Source organism: Oncorhynchus clarkii, chromosome 7, assembly GCF_045791955.1.
Source record: "Oncorhynchus clarkii lewisi isolate Uvic-CL-2024 chromosome 7, UVic_Ocla_1.0, whole genome shotgun sequence".
NCBI classification, from domain to species: Eukaryota; Metazoa; Chordata; class Actinopteri; order Salmoniformes; family Salmonidae; genus Oncorhynchus; species Oncorhynchus clarkii.
In genome coordinates this window covers 42,193,097-42,212,239 of record NC_092153.1, presented here as the reverse complement: position 1 = coordinate 42,212,239, position 19,143 = coordinate 42,193,097, and the positions used below count along the sequence as shown (strand labels likewise).

At 42.2% G+C, this 19,143-nt stretch overlaps 3 protein-coding genes across 4 annotated transcripts; 1 reads left to right on the top strand and 2 right to left on the bottom strand.

Moving 5' to 3' along the window:
* Positions 1 to 18: 18 nt before the first annotated feature.
* LOC139413336 (CDK5 regulatory subunit associated protein 1) lies at positions 19 to 4,735 on the bottom strand. Its single transcript, XM_071160567.1, has 13 exons — positions 4,112 to 4,735; positions 3,921 to 4,024; positions 3,785 to 3,819; positions 3,576 to 3,676; positions 3,244 to 3,454; positions 2,931 to 3,051; positions 2,586 to 2,816; positions 1,985 to 2,082; positions 1,810 to 1,865; positions 1,485 to 1,615; positions 1,105 to 1,254; positions 564 to 704; positions 19 to 289 (listed from the first exon to the last, which is right to left on the bottom strand). Exons 1-13 carry the CDS (start codon positions 4,395 to 4,397, stop codon positions 158 to 160), a joined length of 1,797 nt encoding a protein of 598 aa, XP_071016668.1. The 5' UTR covers positions 4,398 to 4,735; the 3' UTR covers positions 19 to 157.
* A 716-nt stretch (positions 4,736 to 5,451) lies between these two features.
* Positions 5,452 to 9,056, top strand: LOC139413335 (growth hormone releasing hormone). The gene is made up of 6 exons (XM_071160566.1): positions 5,452 to 5,515; positions 5,998 to 6,088; positions 7,810 to 7,911; positions 8,042 to 8,146; positions 8,521 to 8,649; positions 8,822 to 9,056. Exons 2-6 carry the CDS (start codon positions 6,006 to 6,008, stop codon positions 8,889 to 8,891), a joined length of 489 nt encoding a protein of 162 aa, XP_071016667.1. The 5' UTR covers positions 5,452 to 5,515; positions 5,998 to 6,005; the 3' UTR covers positions 8,892 to 9,056.
* A 114-nt stretch (positions 9,057 to 9,170) lies between these two features.
* On the bottom strand, positions 9,171 to 18,579 carry LOC139413334 (ribophorin II). 2 transcript variants are annotated; one of them, XM_071160564.1, is made up of 17 exons: positions 18,521 to 18,578; positions 17,810 to 17,997; positions 17,521 to 17,616; positions 17,183 to 17,358; positions 16,866 to 16,941; positions 16,591 to 16,725; positions 16,199 to 16,375; positions 15,730 to 15,848; positions 15,486 to 15,591; positions 13,511 to 13,602; positions 13,226 to 13,340; positions 12,835 to 13,116; positions 12,419 to 12,514; positions 11,995 to 12,070; positions 11,750 to 11,879; positions 10,990 to 11,084; positions 9,171 to 9,805 (listed from the first exon to the last, which is right to left on the bottom strand). In XM_071160564.1, the coding sequence occupies exons 1-16, from the start codon at positions 18,531 to 18,533 to the stop codon at positions 11,033 to 11,035; spliced, it is 1,929 nt and encodes a 642-aa protein (XP_071016665.1). In that variant the 5' UTR covers positions 18,534 to 18,578; the 3' UTR covers positions 9,171 to 9,805; positions 10,990 to 11,032. The 2 variants fall into 2 exon arrangements, with proteins under 2 accessions (XP_071016665.1, XP_071016666.1); XM_071160565.1 differs by lacking the exon at positions 10,990 to 11,084 and having other exon boundaries at positions 18,521 to 18,579.
* Positions 18,580 to 19,143: the final 564 nt, after the last annotated feature.

Below are 19,143 nucleotides of genomic sequence, written 5' to 3'. Positions count from 1 at the left end.
AACAAATCACAATAAATCTTTTTAATTTTTTTTATTTTAACTTGACAAAAGTCTTCTTCAGTCAGTTGTCTCTGGATTGGATCTTTGTCGATGTTACATCTGCGTCGTGGTGCCACAGAAGACGTCCACTTCACACTCACTTTCAGGGTACAGAGGACTAGACACCGTATCTAGCGACTGAAGCCAGTTGTCCGTCATGGCGGTGGTCAGGTAAACGTGTGGCTGAGTCACTCAGAGAGGTGTGGCTGAGGGCGTGTCCTCTCAGGCTCTGCGAATTGGCTGATTCTATCTGTATGGGAGACAGGCCAGTCAGTCACAGGGCAGGAACAGCGCAGTTCTAAGCATGGTGCCCGATTACCTTTAAAATGGCTTATTTCTTGAAAATAACTACTTACGCCCTTATAAAGGACCTAAGCATTTAAATAAATATCCATCAAAGCAAAGCTTTTCATACTTACAGTATGTGTTCATACATACAGTATAATTGGAAGAGAGAAGTCTTGCTGTGACTCAGTGTGATAGAAAATGTCGTATGAAACAGCTACGGCAGAATGAAAGTGTACCTTGACCAGGACATAGTCTCCCGGGTTGATGGGGGAGGTGTGTGTGTCAGTGGGCTGACCAGCCACTTCCTGCCGAGGGAAAATCACCTTCACGTTCCCATCGTTCCTCCCACACAGGTCCTGAGCTGATCTCTTACTCTCCTGGGGGGACGTGAAAACAAGGTCAATTGATATTGGAACGATGTGGGACAATTAAGTACCATTGTCTATATGTGAATTAAAGTGGGTTTTACATGAATCGCCCGGTGAATTTTTAATCCTTGTTGGCTCGACCTGCTATAATACTATGTTTGCAAGCCACGGGTAAATATGAATAGGTCCGGTCTAAATTGCTAGTTTCCCCATGCAGGGTAAGTCTGAGGTGTGGGGAGCAGGGGCTCACGGCTCAATTCATTTGATTTTAAACATGTACATTATGCTAATAGTAACCATATGAGTAGGGATAGGAGTTTCTCCCCATCAGGTCAGGTGGAAAGGCCAAGCATTGGGCCCAAGATATGAGGAGTGTTTTATTTCAAGAGCAGAAGAAAATGGTACTCACTCCCTCCACTAGGACGAGCTGTGTTCTGCCGATGAGGGCGGAGTTGACCTTGGTGGCCTCCTCCCTGAACATGCAGATGAGCTCCTCGAGCCGCCGCTGCTTCACCTCCGCTGGCACGTCGTCCTGAAGACGATGGAACGCATGGGTTTTCTGGGAGAGAGGACACAGCAGTGTACACAGGATATACGGCATTAACACAATAAATTACATTTAATTTACTCTTGAAAATATTGTCTAATTTAGAGGGGCCTGGATTTCGTAACACAAACTCTATGGGCCCCTGAAAAAAAAAAAATATGGTTGTGAACCCATGCTCTACACCAATGGTATTGACAGAACATGTGGAATCATTTCCAGTACGTTAATTGAGTTGAACGGACCTTCCGCATACTGTAGGCAAAGAGGAAGCCCACGTTGTAGCGCACCTCCCTGATCAGAGACAGGGTCTGCAGGTGGTCCTCTTCTGTCTCCCCACAGAACCCAGAGATGAAGTCACTGCTCAGGCTCACCCCTGAGACAGACACACAGGACTGAACTGTCACTGACCCAATGGCAATAAGACAGTCGGTGCTTTGAAAAGCACATTACACAAGATGCCATTGGCATGCAGCCAATGTGCATAGCCAAACCGGTCTGCAGCGGTTACCTGAATTCACAGCAACTATTCATCACAAAGAAACTAATAAACAAGTTGAGGTGGCCTACCTGGGATTATTCTCTTGATGTTATCCACAAGCTCCAGGTAAGCCTCCCTACTATAACTGAAATTTCCAAAATGGACACAATTAAGACGACAAACATATTTGAATCTGTTTCCATGGATCTAGTTCCATTCCTATTTGAGAGCAGAGTAAAAGCTGAAACAGAGGAGCTGTATTACCCCCTCCGCATGGCCTGTAGGACTGTGCTGCTGCCGCTCTGAGCCGGGAGGTGGATCTGCTTACAGATGTTCGCCCTCTCTTTTATCAGCTGCAACACCTACACACAAACACCAGTGTCAAAATGTCCACGTCAACTTGTCAATGCTGAGAACAATCTACTTCATAAACTGGGTGGTTCGAGCCATGAATGCTCATTGGCTGACAGACCATATACCACGGGTATGACAAAACACATATTTTTAACTACTCTAATTACATTGTTAAGCAGTTTATGATAGCAATAAGGCACCTCTTTTGGTTTGTGGTATACGGCCAATATACCACGGCTAAGGGCTGTATGCAGGCACTCCACGTTGCGTAAGATCAGCCCTTAGCCGTGGTATATTGGCCATATACCACAGCCCCCCGTGCCTTATTGCTTAAGTATATCCTTCAATGGTCAAATGTTTACCTTACATTTTTTGCTTGTGATTAGTGTGTGTGTGTAGCAGTGAACAGAATAACAACAAAGTGCATTCTTTACAATCTTACAGACTATTAGAATAACAATATAATCCCAATACTATTAACATCAGTTTGCCTTTTGGACTCCATTTGTACCTCATCAGGAAAGTCCTTGGGATGAGGGGAGGTGAACCTGATTCTCATGTCCGGGTCTATGAGGGACACTCTGTCCAGCAGGTCAGCAAAGCGCAGGCCCCCGGGCCGGGCTCGGTACACTGTCCTAAAGCCCCGGCTCAGCTGGCCTGGCTCTGAACTACAGAACTGTTCCTCTGATGTGTCCCTGTAGCTGTTCACATTCTGACCCAACAGGGTCACCTCCTTCACACCCTGGTACAGAACAAAACCACAGTAATGCTAAGAATAGCTTAAGCCTGCATACAGTCTATTAAGACACAAACAAGAGAAGTATCTGCACACCTGAGAGACATTTAAAACACCTACCTGCTCTGACAGGATATGGACTTCCTCAAGGATAGAGGACACTGGTCGACTCCTTTCTCGACCTCGAGTAAACGGGACAATGCAGTAGCTGCACATGTTATCACATCCTCGCATGATGGACCTACAAAGCAGAGAGGGACATGAGGATGCAGGATCAAGGTCAATTTCCTGTATTCGATTCTATATGTAATTCTAGGGTCCTGTGTAACTCATCTGATTGTAAATGGTAAAATGCACCAGAGTACATTCAACCTGACGAATAAACACTTGCCTAGCTGTACAAGATGTGACAGACAATCAGAGAGACACTCACACAAAAGCGCTGTAACCCTGGGGGGAGTGGTGAACTGGCATGACATCAGCATATGTCTCCTCTAGAGACAGCAGCACGTTGCTAGCCTGCTGACCACCATGGGCCACAGACAGGAGGCGAGGAAGGTCCCGGTATGCATCTGGACCAGCCAGAACATCCAACAGCTTCTCCCTCTCCAGCAGCTCAGACTTCAGCCTCTCGGCCATGCAACCTGGGACCACAAACATACAGGGGATCAGAGCCAGCACATATGCTGTGTTGATCCTAGAGTGTCGGTTCAGACAGAGACATCAAATGTATCATAGTCACAAGTCAGACTGTAACTCATTCACCTAAGACTCCAATTTTCATGGGTACGCGGGTCTTTAAGCGTCTTTTCTTCATGGCTGTGAGTTGCCGTAGTCTGTTCCAGATTGTTTGTTCGGCTTTTTCTCTGTGCGAAGCAGAGCAGGGAAAAACTTGCTTGAGTATGTTGAAAGTTCAGTGAACAAAACTTAAGGAAAAATGCCTCCCTCTGTTCCAAAAAGACTTGGAACTTTACCTTATGGAGCATGTAACAAGGAGGACAACATCAGCCTGAAAGATATAAAATGTATATTTAAACCACAGGTTTCTGTCAATATAAATATTTGGTAATGCACATTTTAATCCTCCTAAAAAGTGAACGTCACATGTACCTCAGCGACATCACTTGTGCGTTGATATCCCTTCTTCTGCAATATTGACCAGGCAATTTCTGTGTCGTTGACGTTCATCTGACAGCCATAGGTTTCAAAACACACTGTAAAAATGCATTATTTCAACGGTCATTAATTAATGGAAGAAGATTTATTTTTAAATCCGCGATGTTAATGTGCAGTGCACAAACCTGTCCTAGAATTCCCACTTTCTGAGTCCTCAGGAAGATAGGCATGCTTGTCAGTGTCTATCAAATCAGTGATAACAGGTTGCTGTTTGTTGATAGAAGCTCCCTTGACAAAGTCATGAAATCTTGGACCTGTGGCTATTTGAGTCTTGAATTTTTCTGCCCTGCTCTCCTCGTTTGAATGAACGCTGACTGGCTTTGAACAACACAATCTGTGTTGCAAGCTCCATCTAGGTAACCATTGTTCAAAAGTAAGAAAAATAGATCTTAAACGGTTGGTGTTTCTCATATTTGTCAAATAATAACGTCAATTACTGCGCCATTTTTTGCAATGGGTGAAATTGTGAAAACAATGTTCAAAATAGCTAACGTTAGCCAGCTAGTGGCTTGACATCTGAAAAAGAGCCCTCCGAAATTGTACTCAGCAGGTGCTGCAGCTTTCGTATGTCATAATTCTTCTTTCTGCATATGAACTTGTCGGTTGAATACTAAATTTGCCCTATTGAAGTCGTTTTAATCCTCAAGTTGTCATTCGGTACACAAAGCAATTCGCTAGCGTGATCTTGTGTAAACAACTGCCGTCTATCAATCGCGTCCTCAAGGACGTACAATATTGCGGTCCGTCTTGAACCAACTATTTTACAAAAGGTTCCACTGTGACAGTGCCATCGTTATGCACCATGAAGGAATCTGTACTTAACTACAGAAAAACTGTTCCATTAATATACATTATATTTCAGATGTATTTAAACAAATAAAACATATAGATATTATACGGACGTGCTTCCTGTCCCAGACCTATTAATTGACCATGCTGGTCATTTATGAACATTTGATCATCTTGGCCATGTTCTGTTATAATCTCCACCCAGCACAGCCAGAAGAAGACTGGCCACCCCACATAGCCTGGTTCCTCTCTAGGTTTCTTCCTAGGTTTTGGCCTTTCTATGGAGTTTTTCCTAGCCAACGTGCTTCAACACCTGCATTACTTGCTGTTTGGGGTTTTAGGCTGGGTTTCTGTACAGCACTTTGAGATATCAGCTGATGTACGAAGGGCTATATAAATACATTTGATTTGATTTGATTAGATATGACCAATGAAAGAGAAGGGAGAGAAATCTAAAGCATACCTCAACCAGTACAGTGAAAGGAAGAGAGAGAGAGATAAAGAGAGCGATAGAGGGGGGGAGTGGGACACAGACAGGCAGAGAGGTTAGAGCGAATTTAACATCAGAGGTGATGTCATTGGTGTCTTTGATGGGTTGGTTTAAAAGGTTTATTCAGAGAGTGATGTCCACAAAAAGCTGTTCCAGCATTTCTTCTGAGATGATGACCTGAACTGACATCAAGGACTGCGGGAGAAGGACCCAATAGAATAAACTCACGCTTAATCCAGGTAACTTTAAGGTAACTATCTTTATGTTTCAGATTTGATAGTGTGTGTCAAGAAGACCCTTTGATGATATGATTACATACATTGATATTGTAACCTTTTTAACTATATGTCAATCACTTTTTAAAAATAAATATAACATTTCTATTGTTAACATCAATCATACATGGATGTTTAGGTATCAAATGCAATCACTACACGTTTGTGCTTTAATTATTTATTGGTTGGAACATCAAACAAAAATATATATTACCTGAGTAAAGTTACCCATGTAGTGGATAAAGACATTTCACATTATAGCAAATATTTACTTAAATTTAGTTACACTGAAAAATCCATATTTTATCTTTGTAAAAGTAATCATCAGAACAATATAGCAAGGCTTCCTCTCCAAGAGAACTCAATGTCTACTGCAGTGATATCAGATCAGGGGCCAACTGGCTTCAGCGTATTTTCTAATGTAATTTTAACTCTTCCATTTCTTCTTGTTTTCCAGAACTAGTCATGATGATGGATCGAGCTGTACTGCTCGTTTTCTGCTGTCTGGTGATGTCTGTATCAGTTGCCCCACTCTACCCATCTATTAGGTAAGAATCCAATCAATCTGCATGATAGCAATTTTGTTTAAACATTTAAAGTCATGTTAATAGCATTAAAATGTCAAAAATATAAACCAACATGCTAATTTGACAAATATTGTATCTAACATGGGTTGTATGACCAATTGTCCAATATAATTATTATTTCGAAAATGTTTCTGATAATACATTTTAAGTTTGCTATCTAAGAAAAGTATGCTGATACTACTTGAGTTTAAATAATTAAACATTATGATTGCAACTGTTAAAGCTCACTAACTATAATGAACTTGAATACGAACGAGTGATTTATGATTCTAGTAGATTACTGCTAGAGCATTCAAAATAGTTCTGTCACTTGTCATATGATTAAATTACATTTTTAATCAATTCGCTTTTCACGAACCCCTAGTAGCTATGTCAGTAGTGGTGTGCAAAGCCTTTTGAGTGACATTTACAACACTCCAATGTGTAACTGTTCTAATACCAATCTCTGTGGAACAGCAACTAAACCCCCTCAGTAAAATATGTTACTAACCCTCTTGTCAAAACAGGCTAATGACGCAGAGCTTGTTGAGTGGAATGATCCACACCTGAACTGCAGTTATCCCCCCTACTCTGCCCCCAGTCTCCTTGACCAGGGGCCAGGTATACACAAATAGTCTCTGCTAGCTCCCTTTCCAAGAATTCAATTTTCACCCTGTGCTGCTGAAAAAAATGATGTAATGCTTCATCCCACTGATGGACGATATAACAATGGAATGAACATGAGGTGTGGTCAGTAACAGACAAAGACTGGACTGCCAAGAGAGAGCAGAAAGAAACGGAGAATAACTGCAGCCAGCAGTGTGTCTCTGAACACGATGCTTTAAATCTATCAGGGGTCAGTGTGCCTGTCTTAGTGTGCCCTGTCTTTTTGTTATGCTAACAAGGGTCAAGATGTCTGGATTAGTCACTAAAAGGTGTAACATTTGCACAGCACATTAATCACAGCATTCGGGGGCAAAGTATGAGACGATTGTTCTGCATATCCGGAAAAACACATCTACTGAAAATGATCACTTGACCTAACTACAATTGAGATAATAGCATTTGAAGTATGGTTGTTGTTTATGCTAAAAAAAATTTAGACAGTTTATTTTGAATGTTATCTTTATAATTCCCTATAAAGATTAGAGCTGCCCAGACATTTTTGTTGTTGCGATTTCACTTGGTTTTGCGAAAGTTACTGCACCGGTGATACACTTCCTCATGCTTGTCCTGCAGTTGCAGAGATAAAACATGAAAAAAGCCTCCATAAACACCCAAATATCTATTTTTAGAAACGGCAACGCTCTCGGTATAATGATGCAGGTCTATCGATGTTATACTCATGAAATTGTTATTCCGAACTTAATCTAAGTGAAATCTCACAAAAAGCATTTGACTGCCCACTGGGCACAGACGTCAGTTCAACGTTTAGTTTTGATTTACATTTGGATGAGCTGTCAACTAATGTGAATTCAACAAAACATTTCACTGTGTCATTGGATTTAGGTTAAAAGTTGGGTAAAAAAAAAAAAAAACACCTAATGCCCATACCTTGATGACTTTTTGCAAATTCAATCAGTTGATTCAACTTAATCACATAGATTTTGAGGGTTGAAATGTGGAAACAACTTTGATTCAAACAGTTTTGCACAGTGGGTGGACACGTCATACCATATTTATGTGACGTGTTTTTCCCCCAGGTTTGGTCAGAGGGACACGTCCATCCTGATGACCTCTATAGAGCATCCCATGCAACTGCTGAAAGAAAACAGCACTCCCTTGACGCAAAAAGCCGAACTGCGGTCAGTGTCACCCCAAAATCTGAAATAGCTTTTGTTGTTATACAACAAAAAGGTATCAAGGCAATGACTGAACTTTCAAATTCTACACATCTATCCATGAAATTATCATGTGCTCCCTCCCATCTTTCAGATCAGGAAGACATGCTGATGCTATCTTTACCAACAGCTACAGGAAGGTTCTAGGTCAAATCTCAGCCAGGAAATTCCTACAGAGCATCATGGGAAAACGGCTACAGTGAGTAGTGGCTGTTGATGCAATCTGTCAGTAATGATATACTATAGTTAAGCAATAAGGCCAGAGGTGTGGTATAGAGCCAATATACCGAGGCTATAGGCTGTTCATTGCACGACACAACGCGGAGTGCCTGGACACAGTCCTTAGCTGCAGTATTTTGGCCATACATCACAAACCCCATATTGCGATTATAAACTGCTTACCAACGTAATTAGAGCAGTAAAAAATAAATGCTTTGTCATACCTGTGGTATACAGTCCGATATACAACACCTGTCAGCCAATCAGGGCTCAAACCACCCAGTTTATAATTAAGTATAGAAGCACTAAAAATGTTCATACTGTACTTATTCTATTCTTTTTTTTCAAACCCAGAGAAGAAGGCCGGAGCTATAATGTGAAATGTCAGTCAGACATTTACGAGGGCACCTACAAACAGGACCTGACATCTGTTCAGAGAAAACAGAGTTACAGAGGACAGCAAAACAATTTCAAGATGCCAAGGTACAGTTCCCACCCAGTACATGGTTTTGAAATCATGATCTCACTGCAGACAAGTTATCTGTAAGCCTTCAGAGCATACACATGTCGCCAAATTGTAATCTGTGAAGTGTGTCTCGTGGAAATGCATAGTTGTGATTGAACTGACATTCCTACTTAAAATGTTCTCTTCCAGACTATGTAGTGAATGTAAGCGAGGACAAAGTGAAGACAAGAAGTGTTTATCTCCAACCCTAATGACCTGAAAATGTCAAAATAATAAAAAATTAAAAGCTATTTTACTATCAAAGCTTTGAGTCAAGAAAATCAATGTCGCTCAGTTCATACACTGGCAAACAATTGTACTAAAGGATATGTAACCAGTTTTCACAATAAAGCAAAGAGATTTGATATGAGTCTAGTGCATTAATTTTACTTCCTACCAACTGAAACAAATGCATTGTATAGGCACTATTATTTCAAGGACTTGAGTATGATAGAATTAGTGTGTATTGCACCAATAAGAAACAGCAGTACACTAAACATTTATCACCATTTCTTTAATTACAAAAACACCAGATTTTCTAGGACTGCCCATTTTATTCTGGGGGGGGGGGGGGGGGTCTTTATTGTAATGAGTGAATAGCTCACACCCTCCACATGTGATTCAGTGAGGAGACAAGCACATAGACACCTCAATCAACTTCTATCAAAAGGCCTTGTAAAATTGATGGCTACCTTCTTGATGCAAATTTTTACAAAGCAGTGGTAAGATGGGCACTGAGAAACATGAATGTACAAAAAAAAAAAAAAAATCCATCCACATTTCATTATGAAACCACAAAAGTATATCCCCAAGGCCATTATAAAAACAAATATAAGAAAAAGGGCATTTGCAAAATGGTCAAACAAAAATGAAGTGCAAGGATGGTTAGCGTTGCAGACGTCAGCAGGAGCATCTGTGTCAGTAAACATCTGTCCGGTAAAATCAAAGGTCTCGGTAGAGTTAACATTTACTTTCAAATGAAGTCAAACTGCATTTCAAATTTTCTATTGGATTCATGGAATAACATGTCTTTGATGACAGTCTGATGGTTGATGTGTCCTTAAAATGACTCCTAGAAAACCAAAGACTAAGCATCTTAAGTCTCCAATCTTCGGTCATCATTTACTTGCAATTCTGCCAGAGAAGAAAATAGATACATAAGTCCGTTTGTTGTACATGTTAATTATCAGACAAAAACCTTTAAAAAAAAATTGTTTAGCTCCAAAAGTATTGGGACAGAGACATGTTGTTTTGGCTCTGTACACCAGCACTTTGGATTTTAAATTATACAATGGAGGTTAAAGTACAGACTGTCAGCTTTAATTTGATGGTATTGTCATCCATAACAAATCAGGTCAAACATTTAGAAATTACAGCACTTTTTGTACATAGTGCCCCCCCCCCCCTCAATTTCAGAGGACTAAAAGTATTGGGACAATTTCACTTGAATATAGTAGTAAAGTTCAGTATTTGGTCCCATATCCTAGAACGCAATGATTGCATCAAGCTTGTAACTCTACAAACTTGTTGGATGCATTTTCCATGCATTTTGGTTGTGTTTCAGATTATTTTGTGCCCAATAGAAATGAATAGTAAATAACTGTAGTGCCATTTTGGTTTCACTTATTGGAAATAAAGATGAGAATGTTTCTAACAACACATCTACATTGTGGATGGTACCATGATCACGGATAATCCTGAATGAATAATGAGGAGAGAAAGTTGGAGGCTAAAATGCTAATCTCCCATGTTAATGTAATGTCTTTGGGGGTATGATATTTGTGCACGCATCTTTCTCACGCATCATTATCCATTATCATGGGAGCATCCACATTAATGTAGAAGTGTTTAGAAACATTTTTTACAATAAAAGTGACAATATTATTTTACAATTCATTTCTATTGGGCACAAATGTAAAACTGAAATGAGATCTTAAAATGTAAAGCCTGCATGAGAAGTCCTGGATACATTAAAATCACATCCGATGTAAGAAACTTCACACATTTCTTTCCAGCATAAGGATGAAGTGTACAGGATTTCGCCGCAACAGAATATGAACGGAAGAACAATGAGGATGATAGGATAATGCGGGAATGAGGAAGCGCCACACACGTTGCATCTTTAGAACAACCATGTACAATGGCAGGCAATATTAAGATTAATAACTGGTGACATGGACAGGATGGAAAAGGTGAGCAAAGATGATTTTTATGATGGGATGAGCAAGATGTTGGTGAGTGAGCACTGCACCACACAGCCATGCATTACACAGGGCAATGGGGATGCACTGGGATGCAGTCCATAGAGATGCCCTTACTTCAGCCTGGAAGACTGGCCCTTTGTTATTAGAAAACAGGCCTTTACCGCAGGCTCCTATACTTTGCCAACCTACTACTTTGCTCTGCGGCAATCCTGAAAGAGAGAGATGTAGCAAGGAGTAGACAGGAGTTAGGGAGACAGGAGGGCACTATAGGAGACGGTGGCTAAAGAAAGTCAGGCTAGTCAAGTTTCATCAATTGTGAAATTATATCCACTGACTCCACATCAACCAAAAGGAGCATGAGACTAGAATATGGTTAAAAGGACTGGGTCAGAAAGGACAGGAGTAAAGTGCAGTAATTCCACAGTAATACTAGGCAATTAGAGCTTGAAGCCTTCAGCCAGTGACACTTATTACCGCTGTGTCTCGATGGCCTTTGGAGAGCTCTACATGTGGAAGGCTTGAGGGGGGGAAAAAAAACACCCACACAGTTCAATCTGGCCAGGCCCTCTCATGCTCCCAGTAGACACACGCTCTACAGCGGTGGCTCCACTCTTCTGCTAGCCTGGCTGGGCAAAGGGCCCCTGGGGGACACACACTGAGGGGGCAGCGCGTCACAGTAGGCCCTTACACACGATCTCAAGGGCCTTGAGTGAACGTCCGGCAGCCACAATCTCAGAGAAGCATCAAGAGGACCCAAAGCCCCAGAGTCCTTCTCATATGAAGAGGTCAAACTTTCTCCCTGTGGTCAAGAGCTCTCTAGGCAGGAAATCTGACAGTCAGTCTGTGTTTTTGCGAAAGCTAACAGAAGCCATACCTCTTGACTGCTTTCTGGGCCAACATGCGGTTTCCAGCCAGGAAGGTGAGACTGCCGATGATGGCCAGGTACTTGAGGGTCTGGAACATGTTGAGGTGAGTCCAGTAGACATACATCAGTCCCAGCATGCCTGAAACATCACAATAAACAGAGTAAAAGGTGATAAACTAGGAAAAAGAGATATCGGTGAAGTGACAATGCCAGTAGTTTCCATTGTAATCCATGACTCAGAACTCCGTACTCACATGCGTGGCCCACATGGAAGAGGACAGCGCTGGGGGAGAGGCTGAAGTTTGAGATGTTGGCCCCGAGTTTGAACCACTGAACAGAGAGGGGGGCGAGAACAAGAGAATATTGTTCATGGACCACGGCAGTACAACAAAAGGTCTGGAAACTGATTAATTTACAATGCACTGATGCAAGCCTTTCGCAGTATGGACAATGTCGCCACACAACGGTGTCAGAAATTACATACAGCATCACTATTGTAATTTCAAATCAAAACAAGTGTTAACCAAAAACCAAGGCTCATTCAGGAAGTATCAAGGTTTTATTCTAAAGGGCCTTGCTAAACAGAAAAGGCAGTGAAGAGGCAGATGTGAAAATGTTCTAAAAATAAACCTTTGGACCTTCATACAATTCCAAACTTGAAGAAGTAAAGAGTGTCACCAGAATAAGCAGCAGCAGGAAGGGTGAGAGGACGAGGGCTGTGAAGGCATTGGACACCACTGTGGGTGGCTTCTTCTCTGGCTCCCGGAACAGGTGCTACACACGACAAGAACATCAGGTCAAGTCCACCTATTTGTTTCAATGACCACGCACAACATGGACATTGGCATAATCGTTAACCCAAAACCGTAGCAAACGAAAAAGAAGTTTATCGGACAAATTCAGGTAGTTCCCGCCCAGTTTTGTTCCTAGTGAATACACCCCAGCTATTCATCTATTTATTTGTCAGGGACCACGCACAACATGGATATTGCACCAGAGTTAGCTTAGCTATATAGCTCATTTCAAGCTATGACTAGCAACCAGAAGACTAGAGAAACAAACCAATGTGTTTATATGCCAGACTTGTTGTTTACCTGGATATCTGGCTTAGGCATGTAAAGGGTCTTAGATTGGATGGCTGCTGGGGCCTCCTCATCAAGGAACTTCAAGACAACGTCAGCCACGTTCCACAGAATGGGGTTCTCCAAGGTGGCATCTCCCACAATGAGGTGGAGGGTATATGTTCCAGACATTGAGTCAAACTCAGACTTCCTCTCGGCTATGTCCAGCTCAAACTTGTAAAGGTTCTTACTGTCAGGCTCGGCCACAAACACAACCTCCTGGCCAGTTTTATGATTGTGCAACCTCACAAAGGTCTGGAGAGAAAGACAATAACAATACTCAAGAAATATAATAGCACAATGTTGACAAAATGAGAGTATGAACATAAAAATGTAGACCCACAGGAACCAGCCAAATCTCTACCTGATGGGGAGTGAGCTCTACTCCAGTGTTGACATCTACTAACTGGAATGTCATGGCAAAGTTCTGGTGGCTGTCTGCAGTAAAAGAACCCTTGGCCTTGAAGGGATAGTCCACCCTGGAAATGAAAACAATTATATTTTATATATATATATTTTGTGTGGCTAATGGGTAGGGCCATGAGCTTTTCCTGACCATACAACCTGCAGGAAATAACTCGGTCTTAGTTATGGGTCTGACAAAGGCAGTATTAAAAAGGGCTTCATATACGAGATTGTGCTCCCTAACCTGGATGTCTTGGTGCCGATGCTCTGGTCCTTATCCACTACGGACAGGTCCATATTAGTGATGGCCACCTCAGTGGACACCTTCACTTTTAGCTGAAGGCATGTGAGGAGAAGGAGAGAGAGAGATGGAGGAAAATGAGAAATTCAAGGGAATTCATATGGTGAAATTCACATGCAAATTTCAGGGTGATTAGTGTCACATTTATGGTGAATGAGTGTCAGAGAGTAAAAGTAAATGCTAGAGGTTAATTGCTTTGACACATGGTTAAGTAACATAAAGGTTTGTAAGCTAATGAAAGCGGCTACAAAGTAATAATCCTCCATTTCGAGCACATTGAACTGCTAACCTTTTGGCAAAAGCGAAAGGCAACTGACTTAACTTACAAGAACTGTAACTTCTCACAATTACAAATCCAAAACTATATACAGCGCATTCGGAAATAATTCAGACCACTTGACTTTTTCCAAGTTAAGGCTGTAAGCCTTAATCTAAAATGGATTCAATTGTTTCCCCCCCTTCACCAATCTACACACAATACCTCATAATGACAAAGCAAACAGGTTTAGAAATGTTAGCACATTTTTTACAAATAAAAACACTGAAAATTACATTTACGTAAGTACTCAGACCCTTTACTCAGTATTTTGTTGAAGCGCAGGCTCTGGCTGGGCCACTCAAGGACATTCAGAGACTTGTCCCGAAGCCACTCCTGCGTCGTCTTGGCTGTGTGCTTAGGGTTGTTGTCCTGTTGGAAGGTGAACCTTCGCCCCAGTCTGAGGTCCTGATCCCTCTGGAGCAGGTTTTCATCATCGATCTCTGTACTTTGCTCTGTTTAGCTTTCCCTCAAGCCTGATTAGTCTCCCAGTCCCTGCTGCTGAAAAACATCCCAAAAGCATTATGCTGCCACCATGCTTCACTGTAGGGATGGTGCCAGGTTCCCTCCAGATGTGAGGCTTGGCTTTCAGGCCACAGAGTTTAATATTGGTTTCAATAGACCACAGAATCTTGTTTCTCATGGTCTGAGAGTCCTTTAGGAAAACTTCAAGTGGGTTGTCATGTGCCTTTTCCTGAGGAGTGGCTTCAGTCTAGCCACTCCTCCATAAAGGCCTAATTGGTGGAATGCTGCAGAGATGGTTGTCTTTCTGGAAGGTTCTCCCATCTCCACAGAGGAACTCTGAAGCTCTGTCCGACTGACCATCAGATTCTTGGTCACCTCCCTGACCAAGGCCCTTCTCCACCGATTGCTCAGTTTGGCCGGGCGGCCAGCTCTAGGAACAGTCTTGGTGGTTCCAAACTTCTTCCATTTAAGAATGGAGGCCACTGTGTTCTTGGAAACCTTCAATGCTACAGAAATGTTTTCGTACCCTTCCCCAGATCTGTGCCTCGACACAGTCCTGTCTCGGAGCTCTACTGACAATTCCTTCGACCTCCTGGCTTGGTTTTTGCTCTGACATGCACTGTCAACTGTCAGACCTTATATAGACAGGTGTGTGCCGTTCTAAATCAAGTCCAATCTATTGCATTTACCACAGGTGGACTCCAATCAAGTGGTAGAAACATCTCAAAGATGATCAATGGAAACAGGATGCACCTGAGCGACATTTCGAGTCTCACAGCAAAGTGTCTGAATACTTATGTAAATAAGGTATCCGTTTTTTTCCTTTGTAATAAATTTGCCAACATTTCTAAAAAGCTGTTTTTGCTTTGTCATTATGGGGTAGTGTGTGTAGCTTGATGGGACATTTTTTTTAAACAAGGGTGTAGCGTCACAAAATGTAAAAAAAGTCAAGGGGTCTGAATAGTTTCCGAATGCACTGTACCTTTTATACTTGGTGATGAGTGAACCATGCCCCCATTTTGGACAAATGTAAACTGGCATAAACTTTCAAATAATATAGAAGATTGTTAATCTTGCATGTAAGCGGGTACAAAATTATCCCCAATACATTTTCTCTTGAAAAGATGGCCAGCTCACCTCAACCTGACTGGCAACCAATCGGGTGTCCCCGGTGATAGCCACAGAGAACTGGTAATATCCACTGGCTGGCTGGCTAGTCATGAAGTTCAGTTCAAAAATGCCACTGTCAAAACAGGTAGAAAGAATTATACACTACAAACACTGCAACGCAGACATACACAAATAATCCATATTAAAAAGCAACACAACTAGCAACATTAGTGCCCAGACAAATTCTAATTTTTCTGTCTAACAAACTTACTCCCTGAGGGAGAAAGGTGCCTGGGTGAGTATGACGTTCTTAGAGACCACAGCTTGAGCAGATTCCACCACCACACTGGCTGAGGCAAGAGGATTGGAGAGGACATCAGTCACCAGAAGCTGTGGTAAAGACAAGGAGGCAGAAAGATGTCAGTGAAAAGAAAAGCATCATGTGAGAACGAAGACCATGCTCAGTGGTTGACTAGAGCAAGGTTCCCCAAATTTGGTTCTGCTCCCATCCCCTGGGAGCACATTTTGTTTTTTTGCCCAAGCACTACACATTCAAAGCTTGATGACAAGTTGGTTATTTGAAATCAGCTGTCTAGTGCAAAAACTAGAAAACATGCACCCGGGGCCCATGCGAAAACCTTCAAATGTGTCTCAAATTGATGACGACCAAATAATGGACATTAAAAAAATGAAGTGTAGTCAGTCACTGATTTAGAAACACCGGTCATAGTGGAGTGTACCTGCAGGATTGGCTGGTTGTGGGAGACGGTGGCAGGCCCCTGGGCGCTGACGATGACTGGCACCTGGAAGCGGTTGTTGGATAGGGCGGCAGCAGCACAGGCTACGCTGAATGCCTCAGACAGGGATTGCCAGGACTTCTTACTGAACACAGAGTTCACCAGCTGGATCACCTGGTCCTGTGAGGAAAACAGCTCACATTAGTTCCACATGCAGTTATTTTAAAATAGGTAGGTTGGTGTTGTTATTCTAGATTTCTATTATCAAGTATTATACAGAGGTCTAATACATGACACATGTTCAGGAAAAATCCCTGGCCCTACTCATGCAGCCTGCTTTCCTTCAACTCCCCTGCATCAATCTACCACCCACATAAATTGTGAGAGAAGTTTACCTCTTTGAGAGGAGGCTCTGTATCCACATGGTCTGAGAGTGTGTAGGCTGCTGTCACAAACAGGGCAGTTGCCTCAAGTCCCTCTTCGAACTGGAGGTACACTCCACCCAAGTCATCCAATCGTGCTGCAAGATCCTTAAGAGGGAGAGAAAGGTTCAAATACAACACCTCCGCTTAAGAAACCAGTTTGCATGGGAGTAATTAGTAACTTTGTCAAGTAATTTACCCGACTAAACCTGCAGCACAGCACCACCTGGTGGACTTGTGAAACTCACCTCAATCTCCTCCAGGATTCCTCCAAAGTCAGCCTGCTGGGAGAGACGGGTGGCAGTCTGGAGTGCTGTGGTGATCCTGTACAGAAAGACAAGAAAAGAATAGTCACAATACAATGACAAAACACGTCATGGATTTAGATCCATGTCCATAGGAATATCTTCTGTTCAAAAGCAGAGTTTGTTTGAAACGATTCAAAATAACAATTAAGTTCAGAAGCTTATTTCTAGCAGTTAAACAAGGCAGATCTCACAGAAGATCAAATAAATTATCCAGCAGCAAGTCTGATCCACCTGCCAGGCTAGCAGATATTACTCACGCCAAGACGTTGTCCTCTTTAGCAATACGGGCGACCAGGGCACCGACGACTTCCTGTGAAGCCAGAGGAAGCCCTAGGGAACTGAGGGCGCTAACAGCTCTGAAGATCTGCGTGACTGTGGAGTCCTCGCTGACTGCTGCCAGAAGGATGTCACGGGTCTCATTGGACACCGGGATCTAAAAGAGGATGAATAAAGAACAGAACCAAGCTATTAGTGAAGAATTCACTGGCAGAGCATCCAAAAGCACAAACAAATGCTGTTCGCCGGTTCATCTTGCTGGAGGAGCAAATGACATGTTTTGGTCAAATAGAATCAAGCACCATATACAAGTACCTACCTCACAGTCTGAGATGGCCTGACTGGCCTCAGCAGCAAAGAAGAGGGAGTCGACACTCATGGGGTCCAGTTGGGCCTTCAAGAAATGACAGGCATCCTGCAAAAGGAAAAACAAGGATTTGATGAGGCAAACTGTACTAGTGTCTACCTTGGATTTTTTCTGGAGTGGAAAACATTGTGGACGTGAATAGCAAAGGTGCAAACTTAACACTAGTGCAAACATGTCATAGGCTACATGTTTTGGGTCCTCCAGTCAAGCCCCTTTAATACTTAGTAGCCCGTTTTCTTACATTTTCATCAGCAACTGAGGCTCCAAGCTTGCTTAGACCAACAATCGAGTAGTATGCTGATGCCAGGTCTGTGAAGGGTTGGCTCAGGAGAGCTTGAAGTCTCGCAACGTCTGACAGGGAAAGGTGATGGGATGGGGTCAGAGCCTGGGCTCCGAGAGCCACGGTGAGGAGAACCAAGCTGAACAAACCTGTGGGCACATACATGATGGTTACAGGAAATATTGCAACCGTTTTAAACGTGTGAAGTCAAAGTGAAGTAGTTCGTAGACTCAATCATGCAGCCATTACACAGAAACCCATGCAGAACATCCCATTCCTTAACTAGAGGAACCAGCTTAGTTATCTAGCTAACTTACTTAACTAATTTAACAAGCTAACCAGCTAACGTGAGCGAGAGATTTCAAACTCACTAGACATAGTACAGACAACGCTAGTTCGTATTCAATCCAATGATCTTCATGATGATGTACCTGTAAAATACATGTCTAGCAAGATCCCGCTTGCTAGCTACGACAACCGTGTTAGCTAGCTTATTAACGTTCGCTTCCACTGTCACTCCAAATTCATTACATACCTGCACGCGTTATTTATAGACTACGAAAACTCTGCTTATATAAAAATCACCGCTAGATTATATTACTAAATTATAATAACCATTAATACGAAGTGTACTTATGGTATTTAGGGCAAACAAAACCCTAAAATACTTACGAGGTTGGGCCATTTCTTTTCTTCTAATGCAGCGTCACCAAAGAGTCGGAATTGCTTCCGGGATCCAAGCCTTGGACACTACCATTTCAAAGACAAGGGGTGGTAATTGCATTTTCAGTCTTGGTACGTATTATTATTATTAAGACACACACCTTTCACATAACGTATTGTGTCCAACTACACTACAATAAAATAACATGTTTAGATCGCATATCCTCAGATGCTTTGTTTTATTCCATGCTCAATCTAACAGTTGTTACCCCTATTCGTGTAATTGGTTACAACCAAATCCTGCAAATGAATGAACTTGTTCGGACATCAGAACCAGAGGTTTGTTGGACCATCTGAAATGTGGGCGAGAATAATTTGCGTTTTGAAATATAAAATAAACTATCCGCAAATATTGTACATTTACATACAAATTCACATTTTATTTCAGTGCCTTTCAAAAGTTACCGGGCTCCCGTGTCCGCCCCTGAAAACAAAAAGGGGCATTGTGTCCGTTTTTCATTGGTCCTCAACAAGAAACAAACCAGTCTCTCAAAATACTGATCTGTCCCAATCTATTACTTATCAGAATAACAATAGTTCACCAACCTACTAGGTCAATAAAAGGCAACTTC